Here is a 21,198-nt window from a genome sequence, read left to right as displayed (position 1 = left end):
CATCTTAGGAAGCACAGATAGTTCATATGCTCGCTCTAAAGAATGTCTATCATGCAAAGGACAGTATTTTAGGTGCATAGCACAGTGGGTTACTGCTTTTGCCACAGAGATTCTTTTGTTACTGTGAAGTTAATAAGTTACAATCCTAATATAGCTGCAAGCAAACTGAATGGAACAAATTATAAAGTTATGTTTTTCCCCCAGTTTTGTATTATCCTTATGCTTCTTTTAAATTTTGTTTTTTTTGTTTTTAAATAGCACTAACCAATATATTTTGTTCTGAATCATGAGTTTGTGCTTCTCCAGACCAATCCCTCTTAGAAAAAGCCTACCAGTGGATGACATGTGATTCCTACACCTTCTAGTCCCCTGTAAAGTGCTTCGACACCCTACTCTGGTATGAGAAGTGCTATAAAACAAATGAATTACATGTAACAGAGAGGCTACGGAGAGATGAGGCCCTTATGGTTTTACTTCCTTTCCCCATAACATATTTATGCGAAAAAGCTTTCTTAGATCTTATGTCCCTAAAAAAAATTAATAAAGAAATTGCTTGGGAAATGAAGAATCTAACCTGAGGATTCAGCTTTCCTAAATAAAACCAAACACTTAAAAGTTAGTCGTCTATATGCAGCGCCAGCCTTCTCATAAAAAGTTTTTGATTTTTGCCTATTTTTTCATTATAAAATCATTTTATCTTTAGTAATTCGAGAATTTGTTTGGTGTGTACTTGCTTGTGTATTTTTTTTTTAAATAACTGCTTTAATGTTTGAAATTTAAATCGTACAAATTGCTAGGAGGTTCCCGGCTTCCAGTAGTGATTCAGTGGAGGTTATCAGGAGTCAAAAGGTTGCGAACCACTGCTCTAAAGAACACAGTCTTTAGCCAAATGCAGCAAGAGTTGGCCGCAGAACCTACTGGTAACCAAATCCATAATCACAGACTAAAACTATGCATACATGAATTGGGTACAGGGCCTAATCTATGGCCAGGCCTTACCCAGCACTTAGGTGGACTATCCCCGTTGTACCCAACCTACAAATGTATACAACGGTATGATCTTCAGCCAGAACCTGCACTGATAAATGTTGGGAATGGCCCTACCTTGGACTTACCTGCTCCTGGTTCCTAGACCAGGCCCAGTGCTTCTGGATCCTGATCTGAATTTCCCTGCCACCTTCTCCTGCGGATTCTCTCTGCTACTGCTTTCTCACCTCTCTCACTCCTGTCTGTCACACACTACTGATTGGCTGTTTTGGCTTTTCTTCTTTTGCATGTTATATGCCTATTTTTGGTTCTTTTGCCTTTTTTGCTTCCATTTCATGATTTTTGCCTTTTCAGAATTTTCATTCTGTGCTGACCTCACTGTTTTGCCCTTGTCTCTCGTGCCTAGCTCACACTCTTTCTCCACTCTCCATCTTGCCCACTTTGCTCTCTTTCCACCATTTTGTGTGTTGTCTCTCCTTTTTTGCTCCACACATTTTGGTCTTTTTTCACTCACTCTTTAGAGTGCTCTCTTTTTTGCTCTTGTTCTCTGGCCTTGACAGGCATTATATAACTGAAAAGATCTGCCACATGCTGCTGACGAATTGAGAATTTTACTTTAATCCACCACTTTAGGTCCCAGCAGGCTACATACTATGACTGTTTCTGGGCATCTCACATGACAGTCAGATATAGAATGAAATTAAAGTACATCCCAGCAGATCGATACACCATTTATTTCATTAAGCTATGTCTCATGATTATAAGCATTAAATAAAATATCTAAAAATGGACAACCCAGTGCAGGAACAAGCTAAACGGATTATTAAAATACACAATATCATAAATGGACTAGCAGAGCTGCTCAAAGCTGCCAACTTACTAAAAACCATAAACTGTGCACCTGTCACTCCCACTTCTTCATCCATCACACTGCTAAGTGTTATGTCCCACAAAACTACACCCACACCTTAGTGGTCATTATGCATGACATGGAAACACTTCCTACACAAGATTCAAACAAAGAAATCACACAATTCCAAGCTCACACTCTAGGTTAAGTAGCATGCCACTCGTGTAGGCAAGCATTTTAGCACCCTGATAGGGTTTAATACATGTTGCAATACAATAATATAACTAAATGCTGTTAGTGGAAAATACACTAAATGCTTTTGTCTCATCAAGGAGAAGATCTGACCATCAGGTTCACAGGTAAGGTGCATGAGTGATCATATCATGAAAATGAAGAGTTCAATCTGATAGATGACAAGAATATTAATACAGAGTGGGGATTCACCACTCAAAAGCCCACAACAACAGGATGATAGATATGAGGACAGGCAGTTTCCCTTGTGTATATCCTCATTGGGTTGATATCCTCATCATAAATTGTTGTAGCTATCTCCAAAACCCATCCTCTTTATAAGCGCACACCAGAAAGGGAAACTTGTGTGCATTTTAGTGGCGGACAACTGGAACTCCCTATTACAATGTAATTATTTTGTCCTTACTCTCAGTTTTTTCTGCTCCGCATGCTTGCCACTCTTCTCCAGTTTCCCCAATGCTTCCTGGCCACTTTACTGTCTTATATATTTTAATTTCCTGATGAGGGATTAGCAGCTGCAAAAGGCTGCTCAGCAGCTCATATCCTTTTTTGCAATTAATTTATTGGTCTAGCGTAGTTGTCCGCCTTATTAGAGAGGTAAATGAAAATAGCGGTCATGCATCATGACAAGGTAGCCATCTTTCTTTAGAAAATTAATTGTAATAACATTACAATTTGTGCTTGTGCATATGTGCAGCAAAAAGTGTTTTAATAAAATCATAGCTCAGCATTTTAACACGAGGCTTGTTTATGCCTGCCTTAACCCCCGCCTCCAAACGAGAACTCCATACCAATTTAGAATAGACAATGTTTATCTAAGTAAAACAAGACCAAAACAACAAAAATCTCATACATACTCAGGCAAAAATAAGAATTTTCAAAGAATAAATCCTAGTATAGTGCTTATAAACACAAGAGCTCCAACTGGGGCTATCACAACTGTTTGACGGAGTCGTTCCCAACACTCTGATGCCACTTGGAGGGAGTGTGGGCCAGTCACGGAACCGCACAGACCCCAGGTACAGTAGTTTGGGAAACGAGAAAACAAAGATGTCAGGGAGGTGAAGCGTCGCTGAAGCTGGTGCCGCGTTGGTTCCTTATTGCTACCGGGGAGGTGAGGCATTGGTTCCTTACTGGTAGGGAGGGGAGGTGAGGCGGAGGTGATGCGGTGTCGGTGGCGAGGTGTTGGTTCCTTACAACAGGGCAGGGTTGATGAATCTAGCAGGTCAAGACACGAGGAGTCAAGTGTGCGGTGTCGCGATCACACCACACGGCCACAGGTGCTGCAGTGGAGTTGGGTGTCACGGATGTCAGTGACACGGTACTCACGCTGTGGTGGGACTTCGGAGGCGCTGTCAGTCGTATTCGTTGCACTCAGCGTGGACCAATTTTCAGTGCAAGATAGACAGCGACGTAGGTCCCGAAGTCGTTCCGGGGTCGAAGTGCCTATTTCTTCTCGGTTACACAAGAACTCACTCACAAGGGCCCAGGAACTGTATTTGGCACCACTTGGCCAGTCAGGACTCTCAGCAATAGCACCCAGGTGCTGGCAGATGAAGTCTGTGTGTCCCCGAGACTTCTTAAGAGGAGGCAAGCCCAGTCCAAGCCCTTGGAGAACCTTTGGAAGTAGTATGTAGCAAGCAAAGTCCAGTCATTTCACTCTCAGGACAGAAGCAGCAAGCAGCAGGCCGGCACAGCAAAGCAACAGGCAGAGTGGCAATCCCTCCTCCAGCATCCAGCTCTTTTTTCTGGAAGAATGTTCTCAATACAGAAGGATTCTAATTTTCTGGGGTCAAAGTTCCAGTACCTATACCCATTCCTGTCTGATGTAGGCAAACTTCAAAGAGAATTCTTTGTAGTGTACAAGGCTCTGCCTTTCCGGTCTTGGCCCCAGACACTCCAGGGGGTTGAAGATTGCTTTGTGTGAGGACAGGCACAGCCCTATTTAGGTGCAAGTGTCAGCTCCTCCAACAACTCTAGCTCAAGAGGACCCATTAGGATATGCAGGGCACACCTCAGCTCCCTTTGTGTGACTGACTAGAGTGAATTCACAAACAGCCCAACTGTCATCCTGACCCAGGCGTGTATTCCACAGCCAGACAGAGGCAGAGAACGGTTAAGCAAGAAAATGCCCACTTTCTAGAACTGGCATTTTCAAACTTACAATTTAAAACTTCACCAAAATATGTATTTTAAAATTGTGAGTTCAGAGACCCCAAACTCCACATCTCTAACTGCTCCCAATGGGAAATTACACGTAAAAGATATTTCAAGGCAATTTCCATATTACCCTATAGGAGAAATAGGCATTAGAATAATGAAAACCGAATTTGGCAGTATTTCATTATCAGGACATGTAAAACACACCAGTACATGTCCTACCTTTTAAATACTCTGCAGCCTGCCCATGGGGCGGCCTTGGGCCCACGTAAGGGATGATTTACATGTAGTAAGAGGGAAGGTTTGGGCCAGGCCAGGTTGAAATGGCAGTTTAAAACTGCACACACAGACACTGCACAGACACTGACATGTTTACAGGGCTACCCGTGGGTGGCACAATCAGTGCTGCAGGGCCACTAGTAGCATTTGATTTACAGGCCCTGGGCACACATGGTGCACTATACTAGGGACTTACTAGTAAATCAAGCATGCCAGTCATGGGTAAACCAATCACCAATACCATTTAGACAGAGGGCACTTGCACTTTAGCACTGGTGAGCAGTAGTAAAGTGCCCAGAGTCCTAAAGCCTGCAAAAATGGTAATTCAGAAAAACAGAAGTTCAGAAGCAAACAGAAGGAAAATATTTGTGGATAAACCTTGCAAAAAGGGCCATTTCAAACAGGAAACAAGATTAATTAGGGTAAAGGAGGAATACCTCAAAATGTTTTTCAGTTTGTTGGGAAAATGAGAGATGTTTCTCCTACACACTGTAGAGAGAGGCAGTAACAGCTGTGCACAAGGTGAAAAATGTACTTCTAAGTACTAAGGACGAGCTTATAGCAAAGGCTGACTGTTTGATACTCATTAAGAGCAAATCAATAAAGACGTTCAAATAGTTGGTGTAGATTGCTATGGCTCACGCAGCGAACTGTACGATTAACTGATCTGCAGAGTAAAAGTAAAATGATGGTGAAAGCTGGATTGAAATATCTTCACTAATGAACATAAACAAGCTGCAGGCTATACTGGGAAGGCCGAGTGGTTTTCAACATTTTTAATTTTCCTCATGAAATTAGCAAACCAGTTCATCTATCAACTGATCACCTAAATCCTCTTCTATACTGTGCAGGGAAAACCAACACAGGAACATCCAGCTTGGTTTGACATTGACCTTAAACATGTTTGAAATGCCATGTATAAGATACCCAAAGGGATGGCGAGCTGTTTCCAGGGTGACATTCTGGTGTATTGTGCAAAGGAGAGCACATGGTGCTAAAAGAGTTGGAAACGCAGGCCCTTAACATAAAGAGAGATAGGTCTACTGAAGGTCATGAACATTGCCCACCATGGTCATAACATTTGAAAACTGTGCACTTCCAAAATAAAGGGCAACAGGAGTCAGTAATGAAGATTCTGCCTCGCTAGGAAAACTGGTAACTGCAATAATACATTTCTCTTTTCAGCGTAACAAACATTTAGAATTGTTTTGGATAGTATAATCAAGAAAATGAAGGAGCTGATAAGGATGAAGTAAATGTGTGTAGTCTCAATTGTCAGAAGACATCTGACAAGTTCTAGTTAGGTGCAAAACAATGCCCCTTCTTGCACACGTTTTACATCACATGCCTTATCTTAAGTCTTTACCAATTCCAGTAGGCATATTGATGGTGCAGTCCGAAGAAAAGAGGTTCTCAATCAACTGCAAATCACTAAGAGAAGTAGAAAGGTATTCAGTCACACAGCTGGGGACTGTTACAAGTCATGAGAGACCATAAACTTCGATTTCACAATTTCACCACACGGTGGTCGGGTTTTTCCATATCAAGAATGGTAAGGTGGTTAGATAATTTACATCATACCAATCTTTCTGTGGAGTCTAATGTCAGATGAAAGTGCAGGGCATAGGTGTGTACAGCACAAGTAAATGTAATGCAGCCAAAGATGAGCAAGAGTTTAAAGGGAATTCAGTGACACGGTAGGTACAATTATTTATAACAGTTCTAATGAAACAACAGGCCTGGGTTGTTTTGAAGGGTGAAATGATCAAAGAAACTGATCACAGAGTTTAAGCGTAGTTTTTAGACCTGACCCATATAGGCAGGGGCTCCTCCAGATGTTTCATTTTTTTCAGCAAGTTTCGTCAGTTTCAGCCACAAAAAGACTAGGGCTCGGAGCCCTTTCCCTCTCGCAATGCAGAGTGAATGTGCACATGCCATCCATACAGTGGTCCTGATGCCAGGAGTACGAGGTTAGCGTACACGGGCACAGACAGTTATGGATGACGGTTAGCCTCTCCGACACACGAGCATGCATGATCACAGGCGGGCGAAGTGGATCCTATAGGAGGGCACACATGGCTATTGTGACCACAGTGCACACTTTCAAGCCCAAGTATTTTCCAATAGGAACAGAGCCTTTAGGCTCAGGCTAACCAAGGCTCACAAGCACCATTTTGCTGGCCGGTACCTTTTTTTTTAGTGGTCACAGACTGGTCAGTGATACTCAGATTTTTTGTTACAGATATGAATCTAACGCAGACATTTGAAGTTTTTCATTCTTTTCAACTATGCCCGTCTGTCTAGGTACAGTTATGAGTCTTCTATTTCCTACCTTCCAGCATGCATTTGCTTAGCACGCTGAACCTTAGACCCATGGAATTGGTCATTTCATGCTCTACACGTCCACATTAACTACTATCCGGGTTTGGTATCATAAGGCTTGAGTGCATTCAATATTGGTCTTTTTGGTTTCTCTGGCATTGTCCTTTTTCACTTAGGTTTTCTCACTTAAGTTTTTCCCACCTGGTGTCCCTATAATATATTTGAATTATTATTGTCTCTGGGTTTTGATCTGCCATGTCCACACTATCTTTCTCCCTTTTCACTCACTTGGGTTGTGTGTTTCTGGCTATGTAATTTGACTTTGCTTCTATTTGAATCTTGTTAGTTGATTTGGCATATACAGTGTTCAATTATGAACAAAATGATACACGAGCATTTTTATAAGTCTGTTTTGCAGCCCTGAAAATGTCACCTGTGTGACGAAACACGTGTTGGCTGTGTTTGATGGACGTTCTTTTCTGAATGAAGCAAACTGTGTCTTAAAATAAAGAGACTCCCTTCCAAGAACGTGGGATACTTACGCGTTTTTTCTTCAACGATATCTGCATACCTTGTATACTAATTCATTTACATGATCGTGTTTTACTTCTGTGTGCTGTGGTCTCATATTGCTTATAGTGCCGGTTTCTACCAGGCAGGAGAAGTGTGACCGTGGCGTAAGGAAGAAAACTGGAGACTGGGCGCATCAGATGTGGGGTATCAAAGTACTACACGCAAGACTGGTGTGTGTGTCCATCGGAAGTGAGGGCCATTGCACCTAGAGATGGCTTGTGAAGTCAACAGATCACTATTCTGGAAACCTGCTGGGGCTTTGCGGAGGTTGAGTGGAAAGCATTTCTCTCATGTGAAACCTTAACTGCATGATCATTGCATGTAGTACCTGTTCATAGGTTAAGACTCTCAGAGGTGTGGGTACAACCCAAGTAGTGTTGCACGTGGCCTAGTGCAGCACGACGGGACTTGCATCTAGTGTGTCCATCCGGAGTGAGAGTCTAGTACAGATAAGGTCATAGTGTACAGGATGGAGTACCTCAAAAACCAGGAGTTGATTGGAACTACTGTGTGCCTCAGGGAATCCCCAAGTTATCTTATCTCGGAGTAGTATCCTCTGTTGTGTGGGGACACAGCACTGAGCACTTTCTACACTGAATCGAACCTGTGTGGGGGTCAGTAGAGGAACCTGGGTAGAAAGACAGGGTCTCCCCAGTCCTGAGGCACAGACCAGGTAACTTGTTGCATACAATCTGAACGTCTGGGATGGGTAGAGACAACACGCCCTAACAGCGTCTCTCCACTCTGGAGGTGCTGAACTTGGTTACTATTTTGCTACATTGGAACACCAAGCAGGGCTGGGCCCCTAGGAGTCTGTCAGCTGGTCCCAGGGACCCTCCCCCTGTATTTTGTATCCGAGTGAACCTCCTATTTGGAGCCTGAATGTCTCCACTTTGTTTGTCTTCTGGCCTTTGTTTTTACTGATCTCCCCCCCTTAACCCGGACACCTGGGGAGTGTGATCTGGTCGGAAGCGGCTAGGTGACCAGGGAGAAGTACAATACTCTGGGGGTTGCGGTGGACTGAGGGCAACTGGAGTGCTGGGTGGCAGGGCGGACTGGGACACAGGGAGTCTGAAAGCAGAAGGGCCTCCACTTGCTAGTTATAAGGGCACCACATTAGAGTGCCGGAAGCAAGTGTGTACAAGAGTGTATGCATGCACACCTGTGCCTAGGCATAGGGTGGATGTGAGGGAGCGAGTCAGAGTGACTGCTGGGGCAGCACCGTGGTGTTGCTGGGTACTCTGGTTCTGCCAGGGAGGTTCTAGGATTGACATAGCGCTTTACTAGCATGGCCGAGGCCATGGGTCTGGGTGGGAGAGTGTGAGTACTGTGATCTACATTTTTTGCTGATACTGCCAGCCCCGAGGCACATCCTGATTTGCACGGTTTACACTGATTGTGGGGGACGTGACGGTGGGCTTAGTCCTGACAGCGGGTGGGCACCTTATGCAGGTGCAGGGAGGAAAGGTGTGTTTTATCCAAATGTATATTCAGTGATTGATGTTTAACGCAGTGCGGCCTATTATTATGTGTTCCTTTATTCATACAGATTCACACCTACATTTACAGTGTCTATTATTATGCCTTGTATGCTCTTTGACCTATAGGTGGAGATCAAATTGTAACGGAACTGCATTGATATTGTGTGTGTGTGTGTGTGTGTTGAATACACGTTTTGTGTACATACAACCCGTGTGAAGTCTCCTTTTGGGTTTGTTCAGATGGGGTGTGGTGGAAACATGCTGGCTGTTGCTTTACACATTGGCATAAATCAGTCAGGCTTATCCCAGAGGCAATCCACCCAAGGGTGAGCACAGGTTATCTAGCTGCTGTACCTGACCATCCCGGACAGTAGTAGCGCTTTCCGCCTGGCTGAGCCAATACCTTAGCCAATACCTTAGCCAACTGGACCAAGCTGCCTCCAACAATGGTATATAAGCAAACAAAATCCACTAATTAACCTGTAAAGGACAAAAGTGTGCATACGTGTTCATATAGAATGAGAGTATTTGCAGGAGAAGCACTCAACCACAAGGGTACAGCATTGTACTATGCCAGTGTCAACAGACTTCATGAAAGATCAGAATGTGTCCCGAATGACTCAATCAATCAGTCATGGATTTTTTTTTAGCCTAAAAGCTCATGCAAATGGCAATAGAGCACTAACACAGAATGTTTCAAAAGTGAAGTGCTGACATGCACATCATGTAGTATTAAAGTAGAGATACAAACATCACTATGATTTTCCTATTAATATACTTGGATCCCTACATCACAGTCAACCTGGAGGCAGCTCAGAAGAGAAGAAGATTTGCTTGCAGCTCTTTGGACAGTATGTTGCTTGTATTGTGACTGACAGCTGCTAGTCACCGCCTAAACCATGGAACGGTCATTATGGGATTACACAAAAGTCATAACATTTTACTTTTCTACAGTAGGGTTCCTGACCCAGCTGCAGGCATAACAGAAGACCTTACATAGAGGGACTTGTACACTGACCGAAAGAGAAAACAGGAAAGAAAGCCTGGAAGAGGGTAGCCACACTTCAGGGTAAATGGAGAGATGCCTATCCAAGTCACTGGGGCACAGGCAGTGTCTTTCACATAGTGACAAATCCATGGTTCTGGTCAGGATTAAAGGTGGGAAGCCATTTCATAATTGCAGTCGATTAGGGGCAGGGCGAAAGAGGAGGTGGACACAGGCATATGAAAGTGGAATGGGACGACTGATGGTGGGGATACTGACTTATGAGCTGTTGGATTCTACCTTCTGCATTACAGAACTACCAACTACTTTATTGTGGCAGAAACTACCTTATCATGAGTTATAAAATGGCCCTCTTTAATATTACATTTAGCAGTACACTTCTCCCCAAAAGATAGTGACTAAATGTAGATTCTTCATTGCTGTAACACATTAAAAGTAAAGAACCCAATTAACGCCACTGACACGCTGGCTAAATCTATTCATAAGTAAGGGCTGGAGTACTCAAACTTTTGTGTATTATACAGCACCTCAGTTAAGGTATACTGAGTGAAAGCTGTTCCGACAGGAATACTCAGTGTATGATGTCCAGTCATGTTCCCTGCCCTATGTGCCCGACAGAGTATCTTGTGTATCAGTTTTTAGATTTTTTTGTCCCCAGCCTCACGCTAACCTTGGATGTGCTCCAAGGTCCATGGCTGCCTTTGACATGAGACTTGTCTTGGACATGGAGGAGTGCACCAAGCTAACAAGGGTTTATGTATATAGCCCAGCTGTGGAAGCCCAAACTGTTCTGTAGTGAACTTTGCCTACTAATCACAAGAAGTCCAGAAGGGGGAAACCAACTAGCTCACCCACAATGAGAGAGAGAGACAATATTCTTTGTGGGGGGATACGATCTCCTTATTATAATATCAACACACACTAATGAGTATGTCCACCAAACAAATGTTTCTGGTAAAGTCAGATGCAAGTATATTGCCCTATACACTTAAAACATTCTTTTGTTAGATTCTCACCCACTCCAATAGTGGCATGCATCATAATTGGGTCACATCCTGGTCCCTACTTACTTATGTACTTACATATCTGTCTTTATCAAAACATTTATTGGGTGGAGATACCCCTTAGTGTGTTGGTGATCCTAGCCTGACCAGTCCTCCTAAACTTATGCTACAGCAGTTTCCCATAGGGATTTTGTACACAACTACAGCCCGACCAGCTGAACGGAATTACAGTAATTTTGGCTGAAAGCTCACTCTTGGTTCAGAAACAACCTTTTTCATAATGTGGTATACATCTATTCAGTAGTTTCGGAGTTATTTAAGAAAAAAGAAATACATATACGTAGGGACGTAAATTTCCAGTGGATCCAACATAACTCACAGTGAGATCCAATTTCCTCTCAATACTTCAACCAGGAAGTTTAGGCAGCCATCTTGGGGACTTGGACCCCACTGGGGCCCAAAAAAGTTAAAAAAAAAAAAACTTTGCTACAAACTCCAGGGCCTGCCTTATTACCAAAATAAGGGGGATAGGGTGGAGGGGGGCCTAAAGGAGGGTCGCATGCCCCCCTCATGTTTTCATCCACTGGGACCACCACACACCCGGTGCACAGCTGTACAATTTAAAAGGAGGGGGCGCTCGACCCCCTTACTGCAACCAATAAGGGACCTAGGGACCGCCACCCTCAGGGCCGGCTCCCTATGTCCTGAGGTGCCTCCCTTGGGACATAGCTGTTTGCTCTTGTTTGGAAGGAGCTATTTGACAGCATCTGCTAAGCAAGAGCAAACAGTAAGCCCGTCGCTGGGGGTGGGACTTTTTATCCGTTTCCCCACCCACTGAGAGGTGGCCAGGCAAACAAATGAAAAAATTGCTCCGGTCATGCAGGGAGCAGCATTTTTTGGCTGGTCTCTGCATGCAGGAATAATGCCAGCTCCCACTGGAGCTGAGGAGCTGTCTGAGGCCACAGAGGCACCCCCCCAACAGTCTGCAAAGTGGCCAGGTTTCAGGGGGATAGGGTGCCCGGGGCCAAAATAGTCCTGGGGAGCGGGGTTACGTGCCTCCTTTCCCCTTTAGTGTGTGGCTAGGTCCCGGGGGATATGGTCCCCAGGGTTAGCTATGGCCAGGGAGAGGGGCTGCATGCCCCTCCTTTACTAATAGCCCAGGTCCTGGTGGATGGGGTCCCTGGGGGCAATTTTGGCCCAGGGAGGGGGACCACATTCCCCCTCCCCTTTTTACCATCTGGCCAGGCCCCAGGGGATGGGGTCTCCAGGGCCAATATTGGCCTGGGGAGTGGGAACTGCATGACACCTGCCCCTTCAGTGTATTGTCTGGACCCTGGGGATGGGGTTGCCCAGGGAGGGGAGCTGCATGGCCTTCTCCCATTTAAGAATAAGACCAGGCCCTGGGAGATGGGGTCCGGGGGACCAAAATCAGTCCAGGGAAGAGTGTTGCATGCCCCCTACCCCTTTACTTATTAGGCTGGCCCCAGGGATGGGGCCGCCAGGTCATTATTGGAGCAGGAATGCATGCCCCCCGCTTTATAATAAGGCTAGGTCCCTGAGATGGGGTCCCTGTGGCCCAAATTGGCCTGGGGAGGGGGCCGATTTCTTCCCTCGTCCAAAGTTTAAGGGATGGGCCCCGGGGGATGGGGTCCAGAGGCCAAATATGGCCCAGGGATGGGAACCATGTACCCCTGCCCCCTAAAAAACAAGGTGGCAGGCCACAGGGGATGGGGTCCCTGAAGCTGAAGTCGGCCCGGGGAGGGGGCTGCGTGCCTTTGGGAGGTCCAGTGCTTTTAGGGGGGTAGGCTGCAGGGCCTGGGCCCACACCAAGCCCTGCGGCCAACCGCCTCCCCCCCCCCCCCCACCTGCGCACGTACGGAGGATGGATTGACGTATGGTAGTTAAATATTACTTTATGTTAAAAACCACAGAAATTCTCTGAAAAATAAAGGTTACAGGGATGTTATTGTTAGGAAATAAAATTTCAAAAACACCTCAGAAATTCACCGAAAAAAAATAATCAAATGTTACATGGTTTTGTGCGTGTAAAACGTGAGCCTAACTATAAAATCCCTGTAAACATTTGTTTTCTAGTGTGTGTGTATATATTAGTCCTCCAAACACCACTTAAACCGCTGAACTCTGTTACGACGGGTGCTTCCTTCGTGCAAGTGGCAGGCACGTAAAATATACATAACAAGTGGCTCTCCTCAAAGAAACCAAGGAGCTATCTCCGGGTTTGCTTTCATTATTTTATTCCAATCGCCAAGCATGACGCGTTTCGGACATTTCCTTTTTCAAATGCTGGCTACAAAGTGACACTCCTTCAAAGTAAAAACACACATCCATAAATAGTTTACTCCAATTAGTTGTGTAGTCACCAAAGAGAACGGAGTTCAGTCTCTCCATATTTCTGTTTGATTTGAGCACCACCATCATATTATGCTACTGTAGCCATTATTTCAATCATAGTCAGCATTGGGGGTGGGGATTAAATACACTTTATTAATCCATTATTATTTAATTTTCTGAGCATTTGCGGCCCCCCTGAGGAGCCTTAGCGGACCCTCAACAGTCCCTGGACCACAGGTTGGAAACGTCTGTGCTAAGCATTTGTTGTACTCACAGTACCAATAAGTGTGGACAGAATAACTCGAGACCAATTTACAAAAATACTTCATATATTTATTTAAAAAAATTAAGACCAAGATCATTAATATACGGTAAGTACTTCTTTTGTTATGATTTCTCAAAAGTTTCGAAAATATATGCTTTTTTTGTGTGTAGTTACACACCATAGGAATGAATTAGAAAATATTTAAAAATGCATATAAAATGAGGCAATGTTCTCACAAGTGTCACCTTCTATTTCTAGGTCTAGGTTGTCGAGATGTTCTGTGGGCGAGTCGGAACCATTGGATGGTTCCCGGTTAAAGGGGGAGCAGCGGCTGAAAGTCTTGGAGCTGGTGTACAATGGAGAAGAGGACCACTTGGAAACACACTGCACAGATGCACTTAAAGGTAAGTCTGGTGGGCCCCCTTGGACGGTAGAGGTCGCAAGCGGTTTGGTACCCCTAGAGCACAATTGGTTTGGCATTGCAGGAGCTATGGAGGCTTTATGCAGTGAAGATAGGTCAGCCAAGAGTTGTGCGTCAGGGAGTCCTTGGAGCCAGAGCAGGTCACTTGGAGGGTAGATTGCAGGTTAGCAGAGCCACTCTGGGGGGGGTGGGGGGTTTCTTCAATGTGTCCTACTGTCCAGTGACTGCTGTTTGCTTCTGGGCTTTTGAGAGTCCAGAGTGCCCCTTCATTCCTGGTGTTTGACGTTTGTAGTCCAGTACCCTGGGCAATGGTACGTCTCAGCCCCTGAAAGTTGCAGTGCCATCAAAACTTGGCACACTGGTAGGTTTTATCTTTTGGGTCTGTCGGGTGGATTTTGGCCGGGCTGCTGGGTCCGGTTTGATGGTCAGCGGCCAGTCAGTGAAATGAACTTCACTAGTTTCTTGCTTGCAAGTTGCAGGAGAGTGATACCTTTACTCTGGGGGAGGTTCTTGGCGATTTTCAGAGGGCTGGAGGTGCTCTCAGGTTTTGTAGAGTCCTTCAAGTTTCCAGAAGGCACCTCAGTGGAAATTGTCGAGTCCTAGGAGCAGCAGGCAGGGTTTGGTGCCTTTTTCTTTGTGCAGCAGGTCTTTTGTTCTTGTTCCTCTGGTCTTTTTTGTTCCTGGTCTTCTTGTGTCCATTGAATCTGATCTGGTCAGGGATGGCCACTAAATACTGTATTTAAGGGGGGTGGGGGGGACAGCTGGGTGGCCATCTGCTGTTAGCAGTAGAGGCAGGGTTCAGATTCCAAAGGTGGTAAAGCCTTTGCAGCAGACCACTAGTGCAGGGTGACTGTGTGTGTGTGTGGGGGGTTGGGGTGTAACACCTCCACCCAGGAAAGACTTTGTGTTCTGGCTCCTGAGAGAAGAGGCTCTCACCCCAGGAGTCTCGACTTCTGTCTGGTGGTGGAAGGCTGGCTCAGACAAGCCAGCAACCATGCCAGGGCTGTTAGGTTTTGCAAGTGGCACCTCTAAGGTGCCGTCTGAGTACTTTTTTATAATAAATCCAACACAGGCATCAGTGTGGGTTTATCATTCTGATACCAAACAACTCAGTATTCAGAGAGGCCATCATATAGCTCGGGAACTGATACTGACCAGTGTCCAGCACATTCATTTACTATGCCTTCCCTGTGCACTTACTATGTCTTAAGGTTTTGCCAACACACAGTAGGGGCATATTTGCTCATGCGCATATATACCCTCACTTGCATTATAGTGCACCCTGCCTTAAGGCTGTAATGCCTGCCAAAGGGGTGATTTACCTATATTGCATGCAGTGTTCGTGGACATTGCACTCTTAGTGAGTGTCGTAGTGAGTTAGCAACTTTTAAATACATCTGGTCATGCACTTGCATTGGCAGTCAGCATGGGCTGGTGTGGGGCCTCTCAGAGGTACACAATTGTTGCTGTAGCTCTTGGGGACCCTTTTCAGTACCTATGCCCTAGGTACCAGGGGTACCATCTACTAGGGGCTTACAAGGGTGGCTGAAGTGCCAAACATAGTACAGTATTAGGGAAAGAGATCTGGCCATGGGAACCCGTTTAGGAAGCGCCCAGGGCGCTTACAGTTTGAAACCATATCATTTTCCAGGCAAACCGTGGGGGGCTACCAGGTAAAAAGCGGTGCTTTCTCACACATGGGTCCCTTCCTAGCTGTGCCACAGCACCCAAGCTATTTCTTTGTAACAAGGCCTAATTAGGCCAAAACAGTAACCAATGGAACTTGGGTATACCGAAAGAAAAAAGCAAATGCTTAGAGCCAGCAGGCGCCACTTCATGTGGTTCCCATCCAATTGATTTGCTACAGAAGGCAAGGCTAATTTGACCCACTGGTGGAAGGGAACTTGTTGAAACCGAGTGAGGCCTCCACAAAACCAAGATACATACAGTTTTTGAGGTACTTGGATGGTCAGATGGATTTTTTGTCCTGAGGCCACTATAAATAAACTTTGGGTCGAAACGTCGACACTCAGGTGGGATCATTAACAATAAGTCTGCATTCTGGATGAGTATTTGTGCTGGCGTAATTAGAGTGAAACTGATCCTGAGCTGCTTCTGGAGAAGCCCTTGGCCAGAATTTTCACAAGTAGTACTAACTTGGAAAAGGCAGGGCTCTATCTAGAGTGGCACAGTGGAAGAAAAATTATGGGAAAGAATGCCACAGAGAGTGACTGCCAGTGAGTTAGACTATTAGTAAGCACTGCTCTCATTACATATCGTGTGTTTGGCATGTGGCGTCCACTAAAGGTACAGTCTCACTCCCCACAACCATCAGCAAGGTAACTCATGTAACCGCAGTTCCCAGTACCACATTCCTACGTACATTCCCTAGTCCACCCACCAGGAACAGCACAATATTCAATAACCTTCTTCATGGAAAGCCACTGTGCTTAGACGTGTTACTGTCAGCGCAAGGCATGTAATGAATGGCCAATTACCAAATGGCTTCTTGTAAGGCATGTGATAACTGACAGCCTACAACCTACTGCCAGTCAAACATACATGTATATGCAACAACCCTGCTAAAGTAACATGACTAGCAGGGTGGGACAAGGTTGCTATGTGGCTTACCAGAAACAAAGTACTGCTCTCTCCCAGTGTTGTTTGATAGAGGAAGGATTTGTTCGGTCCCCAAAAAGCTGTAATCAACAGTTGTGTTGTGTTGGGCCGCTCTGAGCATTAGACATAAAATGTTTACTCTAAGAGGCTCCTGGCAATCAAGTGAACTCTGTGTCTCCTCCTGCAATGTACAAAGGGCAGTACCTCACTGGTGCAGTCCATCTAACTTGATACCGGAGGCATCTAATGTGGCTATGGACCTATGCAATCAAAAGTGAGTGGCCATGGGAAAGGCAGGGAACTATTTCAGCAAATATGCTCTAAATTTCAGGACTGGACTGCCGATGAGATATGGTCCCAGTTTGGTTGCAGGAAGCAGGTGTCTAAATCTTCACATCTTTAAGACTAGCTAGGATTGTTGCACTATTCAAAACCCCACTCTAGATTGGGTAAATGTATTATAATAATGCGATTTCTAGAGCGTATAGCTACCTCACATTAGGTGTCCCAGTGCTAGATTCAGGTATCCACCAGCCCCCAATTTGGTTTTAAATCCCCTTCCATCCCGAAGAATGAATCTAGGTGTTAAGATTTTTCCTGAAAAGGCATTCCGACCGGGTCTGCCGAACTATTAGGGGCAGCGAATCTCACAGTTTTGGTGCTAGGTAGCAAAACGAGCTCCCGCCCATACGCATTTTCTTAACTCTAGGAACCCTAGCCAACCTTTCTCCTGCCTAGCTTAAGTTTCTCAGTAGTACGTACGGGCTAACCAACGATTTCAAGTACTGTGAGCCTTTGTTATTCAAACTTAGTAGAAATAGTAAGAAGTTCAGAACACAGACCCACAAATCCAATACATTTTCAAGGTAAACCTCAGATATACAAATAATCTTTTAGACTAAGTGCTTGCATAATTATGCCATTCATATTTTACAGTGCCTCAACACTCTGCATCAAAATGCGGTCTGCATGCACCAGGGTAGTAGAATAAATTAATGTTGTGCATTGCGCTGAAAGCAGTTCAATCACTCAAAGGTACTAAAGACATACAAAAATCAGTCTGCATAAAACATTGGAAGTACTGTCCATACATATAAGTGTGCTGTGGAATACTGTGTAGTACTTACCGTTGTACGATTTGTGGTGCATAGTTACTACCCCCTGGGAAGTAAACCCATTTTCAACTGTGAAATGTTATGTACAGGTATTGTGCTACAGCAACTGAGAGAATACCTAGGCATAGAATTAGCATTTCTAGGCAGGTTCACAGCTCCTATACACTGTTACTTATTTATGAGGAAGACCAGCTGGAGGCTGTTGAGAATTAGCAGGGATGACATTTTCAATAAAGGGAGAAGGGGGTACCTGCTTTTTATATCTTCTCTTGTATTTCCCAATCCTGATTTAGTGCCTAATAAAATTGTTAGCAACTACAAAGTTGATAATGCTTGACAACTATGCACAGAAATTACTGTACAACTGCAGTTTTAATATATAACTTTTAGTATTCATCTCATTTCTAAACATTTCCTAGGTTGGTAGAAGATGGAAGTGAGGAACAGAGAGAAAGCAATTAGCCATAGACCAAAACATTTTGCCAAATCAAGGCAAAATTAGAACCCATGTGACATGGTTTCTCAATCAACAGTCGGAACATACCTTCACTGTAGTGTTGTGGTATAGGCTGATCACAACTATGTTACGTTATGCTTATGCAGAAAACATGGCCAATTTGAACTTCAAATCATCTTTTAACATCTATATATTTTTTCCCAATGTGAAGGGTATGTTGTGCATCTGAATTTGGCCTTCGCTGTGAACTACCCAGAAACACTTACTTTCCAAATATTAGCATTAGCTTCCGCCTGTTTCTCTGTGGCTCAGAGTCCTCGTCAAATTGCTCCATCTCTTTGCCCAGGAAAACTTCTTGGTGGAAGTCCTTGTTTAGATGGCCATCCATTTCCATCTTGACACCATTGAGGTGGTCTGGAGGCAGGATCTCATTCTCGTCTTTGTTGTCCACTGGCTTCAGCTTGAGGGCCGAGTTGTTGGCTGGCCTGGCATAAACATCCATCAGCAAAAAAATAAAGAGGAGGGAAAGATAGAGAGAGCCCAGGCTACAGAGGAACGCTTGCTTGGACATCATTGTTGGATTGTACAACTCAAAGGCCACACGTCGGAACAAATGCGTTTTCAAAGAACGTCTATGTCCTAGAACAAAGAAAAAGAGATCTTTGGTCAAAGGAACAGATCTGCCTGCAGTTAAAGGGGGCTTCATGGAAGGAATATGCAGGCAACTACAAGACCAGTGTACCACAGCTAATCTTGTCCTCAATAAAAGACAAAGATACTTACCCATGACAGGCAAAATTTGATATGGCAATTAGGAGCCCTAATAACGTTTTCAAAAACTGAAATGCCTCCAACTGCAATTTAGCCACATTTGAACAACCCCAAATACCAGCCCCATAACAAACAGAAGGAACACTATGGGGGTGATTCTAAGCTTGGCGGGCGGCGGTAGCCGCCCGCCAAGCGGGAACCGCCAGAAGACCGTACCGCGGTCAAAAGACCGCGGCGGTCATTCTGGGTTTCGCACTGGGCTGGCGGGCGACCGCCGGAAGTCCGCCCGCCAGCCCAGCAGGAAACACCCTTCCCACGAGGACGCCGGCTCAGAATGGAGCCGGCGGAGTGGGAAGGTGCGACGGGTGCAGTTGCACCCGTCGCGAATTTCAGTGTCTGCAAAGCAGACACTGAAATTCTTCGTGGGGCCCTCTTACGGGGGCCCCTGCAGTGCCCTTGGCATGGGCACTGCAGGGGCCCCCAGGGGCCCCGCGGCACCCCCTACCGCCATCCTGTTCCTGGCGGGAGACCCGCCAGGAACAGGATGGCGGTAGGGGGTGTCAGAATCCCCATGGCGGCGGAGCGCGCTCCGCCGCCATGGAGGATTCTCAAGGGCAGCGGGAAGTCGGCGGTACACCGCCGACTTTCCGTTTCTGGCCGCGGCTGAACCGCCGCGGTCAGAATGCCCAGCGGTGCACCGCCAGCCTGTTGGCGGTGCTACCGCCGACCTCCGCCATGGCGGTAATTACCGCCAGGGTCAGAATGACCCCCTATATATTTTCATCCTTGTGGGACAGTGAACATCTCATCCCCAAAGTAAAGATACAAAAAAATCTACCCTTTGAGTTTCATGTCTTTACCATAAATTGTATATGTAGATTTTTTCCCAGTTCAGTTTGCAATCTAATTCCACGCACAGGAATGGAAAAGAGTTCACTGTTTCCAGGCTAATGTTGTCAACCCAAATACATTATCGCCTTTTGCTTACATCATTTCGGATTTAATAAGGTTTGCCGTAAATCATGGATCTGTATCAAAAGAAACATATTTAATCAGAGATTAGCCTTTGTAGACCAATCTACATTTGTAAAATAAGGTCTACCTTGCCTGCATAGAGTAATAAGTGTGAAACCTGAGAGTCACCTTGGGCGATTCAGATGTAAAACAAGATAAAACATTACCTATCTGTTAACATAGAAAGTAAACAAAAAGGGAGGCAAAAAAGCAACCTTGACAAACACCCAATATAAAACAGAAAGGGTCACTGTGCTACTCAGTGTATCCAAACCTCACCCAGGCTTGCCGATGCATACAAATCTGTTGCAGAAGAAAAGCCAGATTTTTATTCCTCCCAAAATCATCACCCAGAACTTGCATCTGCCCGCTATGTTAAATGTAGAACACGGATCCAGAAGTGACATGAATTGCAGTTTGTGTCACTGAAACATATGTGCTCATAAGAAAATATGAATTATGGTTCTGCGTTTGTGGTCCCCAACCTTCCTGAAAGTCAAGTTGCCCATTGGAAATTACACTTTCCATTGCACCAGATTGTGAAAACTGCCCACTACTGGCATCCCCAGCAATTTAATTGAAGAGCATAATAGGGAAATTATTCCACAGCAGGATTCACCAGCTGGTCTCCCTTTCTAAAACGTTTATAATTATGGCAGGATGCCATGAGTTTGTGAAAACTAACAGGGAACAGAAAGTATTAAGAACCTCAGTTTAATAAAGATCAAGATTAGACATTGCATGGTTGATCAGCACTCCATCAAGGTCAGAGGTCTTAGTATCTGGGCTCTCAATCACCCCACCGACTTCTCCCTAGGTCTGTACCGTGCTTCCATTTCCCAAGAGAGAGGAACAACAGGGACCTATTTTTACTAGAACTGTAACTCATTGTGAAAATATAAATCCACACCAGCCCAAGTGTCACAACATGCAGAACAGATTCCATAGCACTGCTTTGGCCACGTCTCCCTACCAAATTCCAAAGAGATGAAACGTCTTTCGAGCGGAGGTATCAGAGGATCAGCATCATCCCTGGCCTGACAAGTATTATCCATTTTGCTATTTTCAATGTCATTATACACTTTGGTTTAATGATACTTCGTTCTGCTTGTGTGGGAATATTTTCACCACTCTACACTTCTTTCTCCAGGACTTTTCACACAACAAACTAAACATGTTAAGAACATAACACTCTGATGTAATCTGCATCTATAACTGAACCAGTCTTGTGGCCATTAAAATTTGATCAAGCTGGTTCGTCTCTAGCCAA

General features: G+C 45.0%; 1 protein-coding gene across 6 annotated transcripts in view; it reads right to left on the bottom strand.

Moving 5' to 3' along the window:
• The window catches only part of SDF4 (stromal cell derived factor 4), a 165,147-nt gene that overhangs the window by 119,196 nt on the left and 24,753 nt on the right, over positions 1 to 21,198 (bottom strand). For all 6 annotated transcript variants that reach the window (XM_069241097.1, XM_069241093.1, XM_069241095.1 and 3 more), the window contains one exon: positions 18,410 to 18,782. In XM_069241097.1, coding sequence (XP_069097198.1) covers positions 18,410 to 18,717 — 308 coding nt within the window. In that variant the 5' untranslated portion in view covers positions 18,718 to 18,782. The remainder of the gene's footprint in view (positions 1 to 18,409; positions 18,783 to 21,198) is intronic.

This window comes from Pleurodeles waltl, chromosome 6 (assembly GCF_031143425.1).
Source record: "Pleurodeles waltl isolate 20211129_DDA chromosome 6, aPleWal1.hap1.20221129, whole genome shotgun sequence".
NCBI classification, from domain to species: domain Eukaryota; kingdom Metazoa; phylum Chordata; class Amphibia; order Caudata; family Salamandridae; genus Pleurodeles; species Pleurodeles waltl.
The sequence above is the reverse complement of the archived record's forward strand: the minus strand, read 5'-3'. Positions and strand labels throughout refer to the sequence as shown.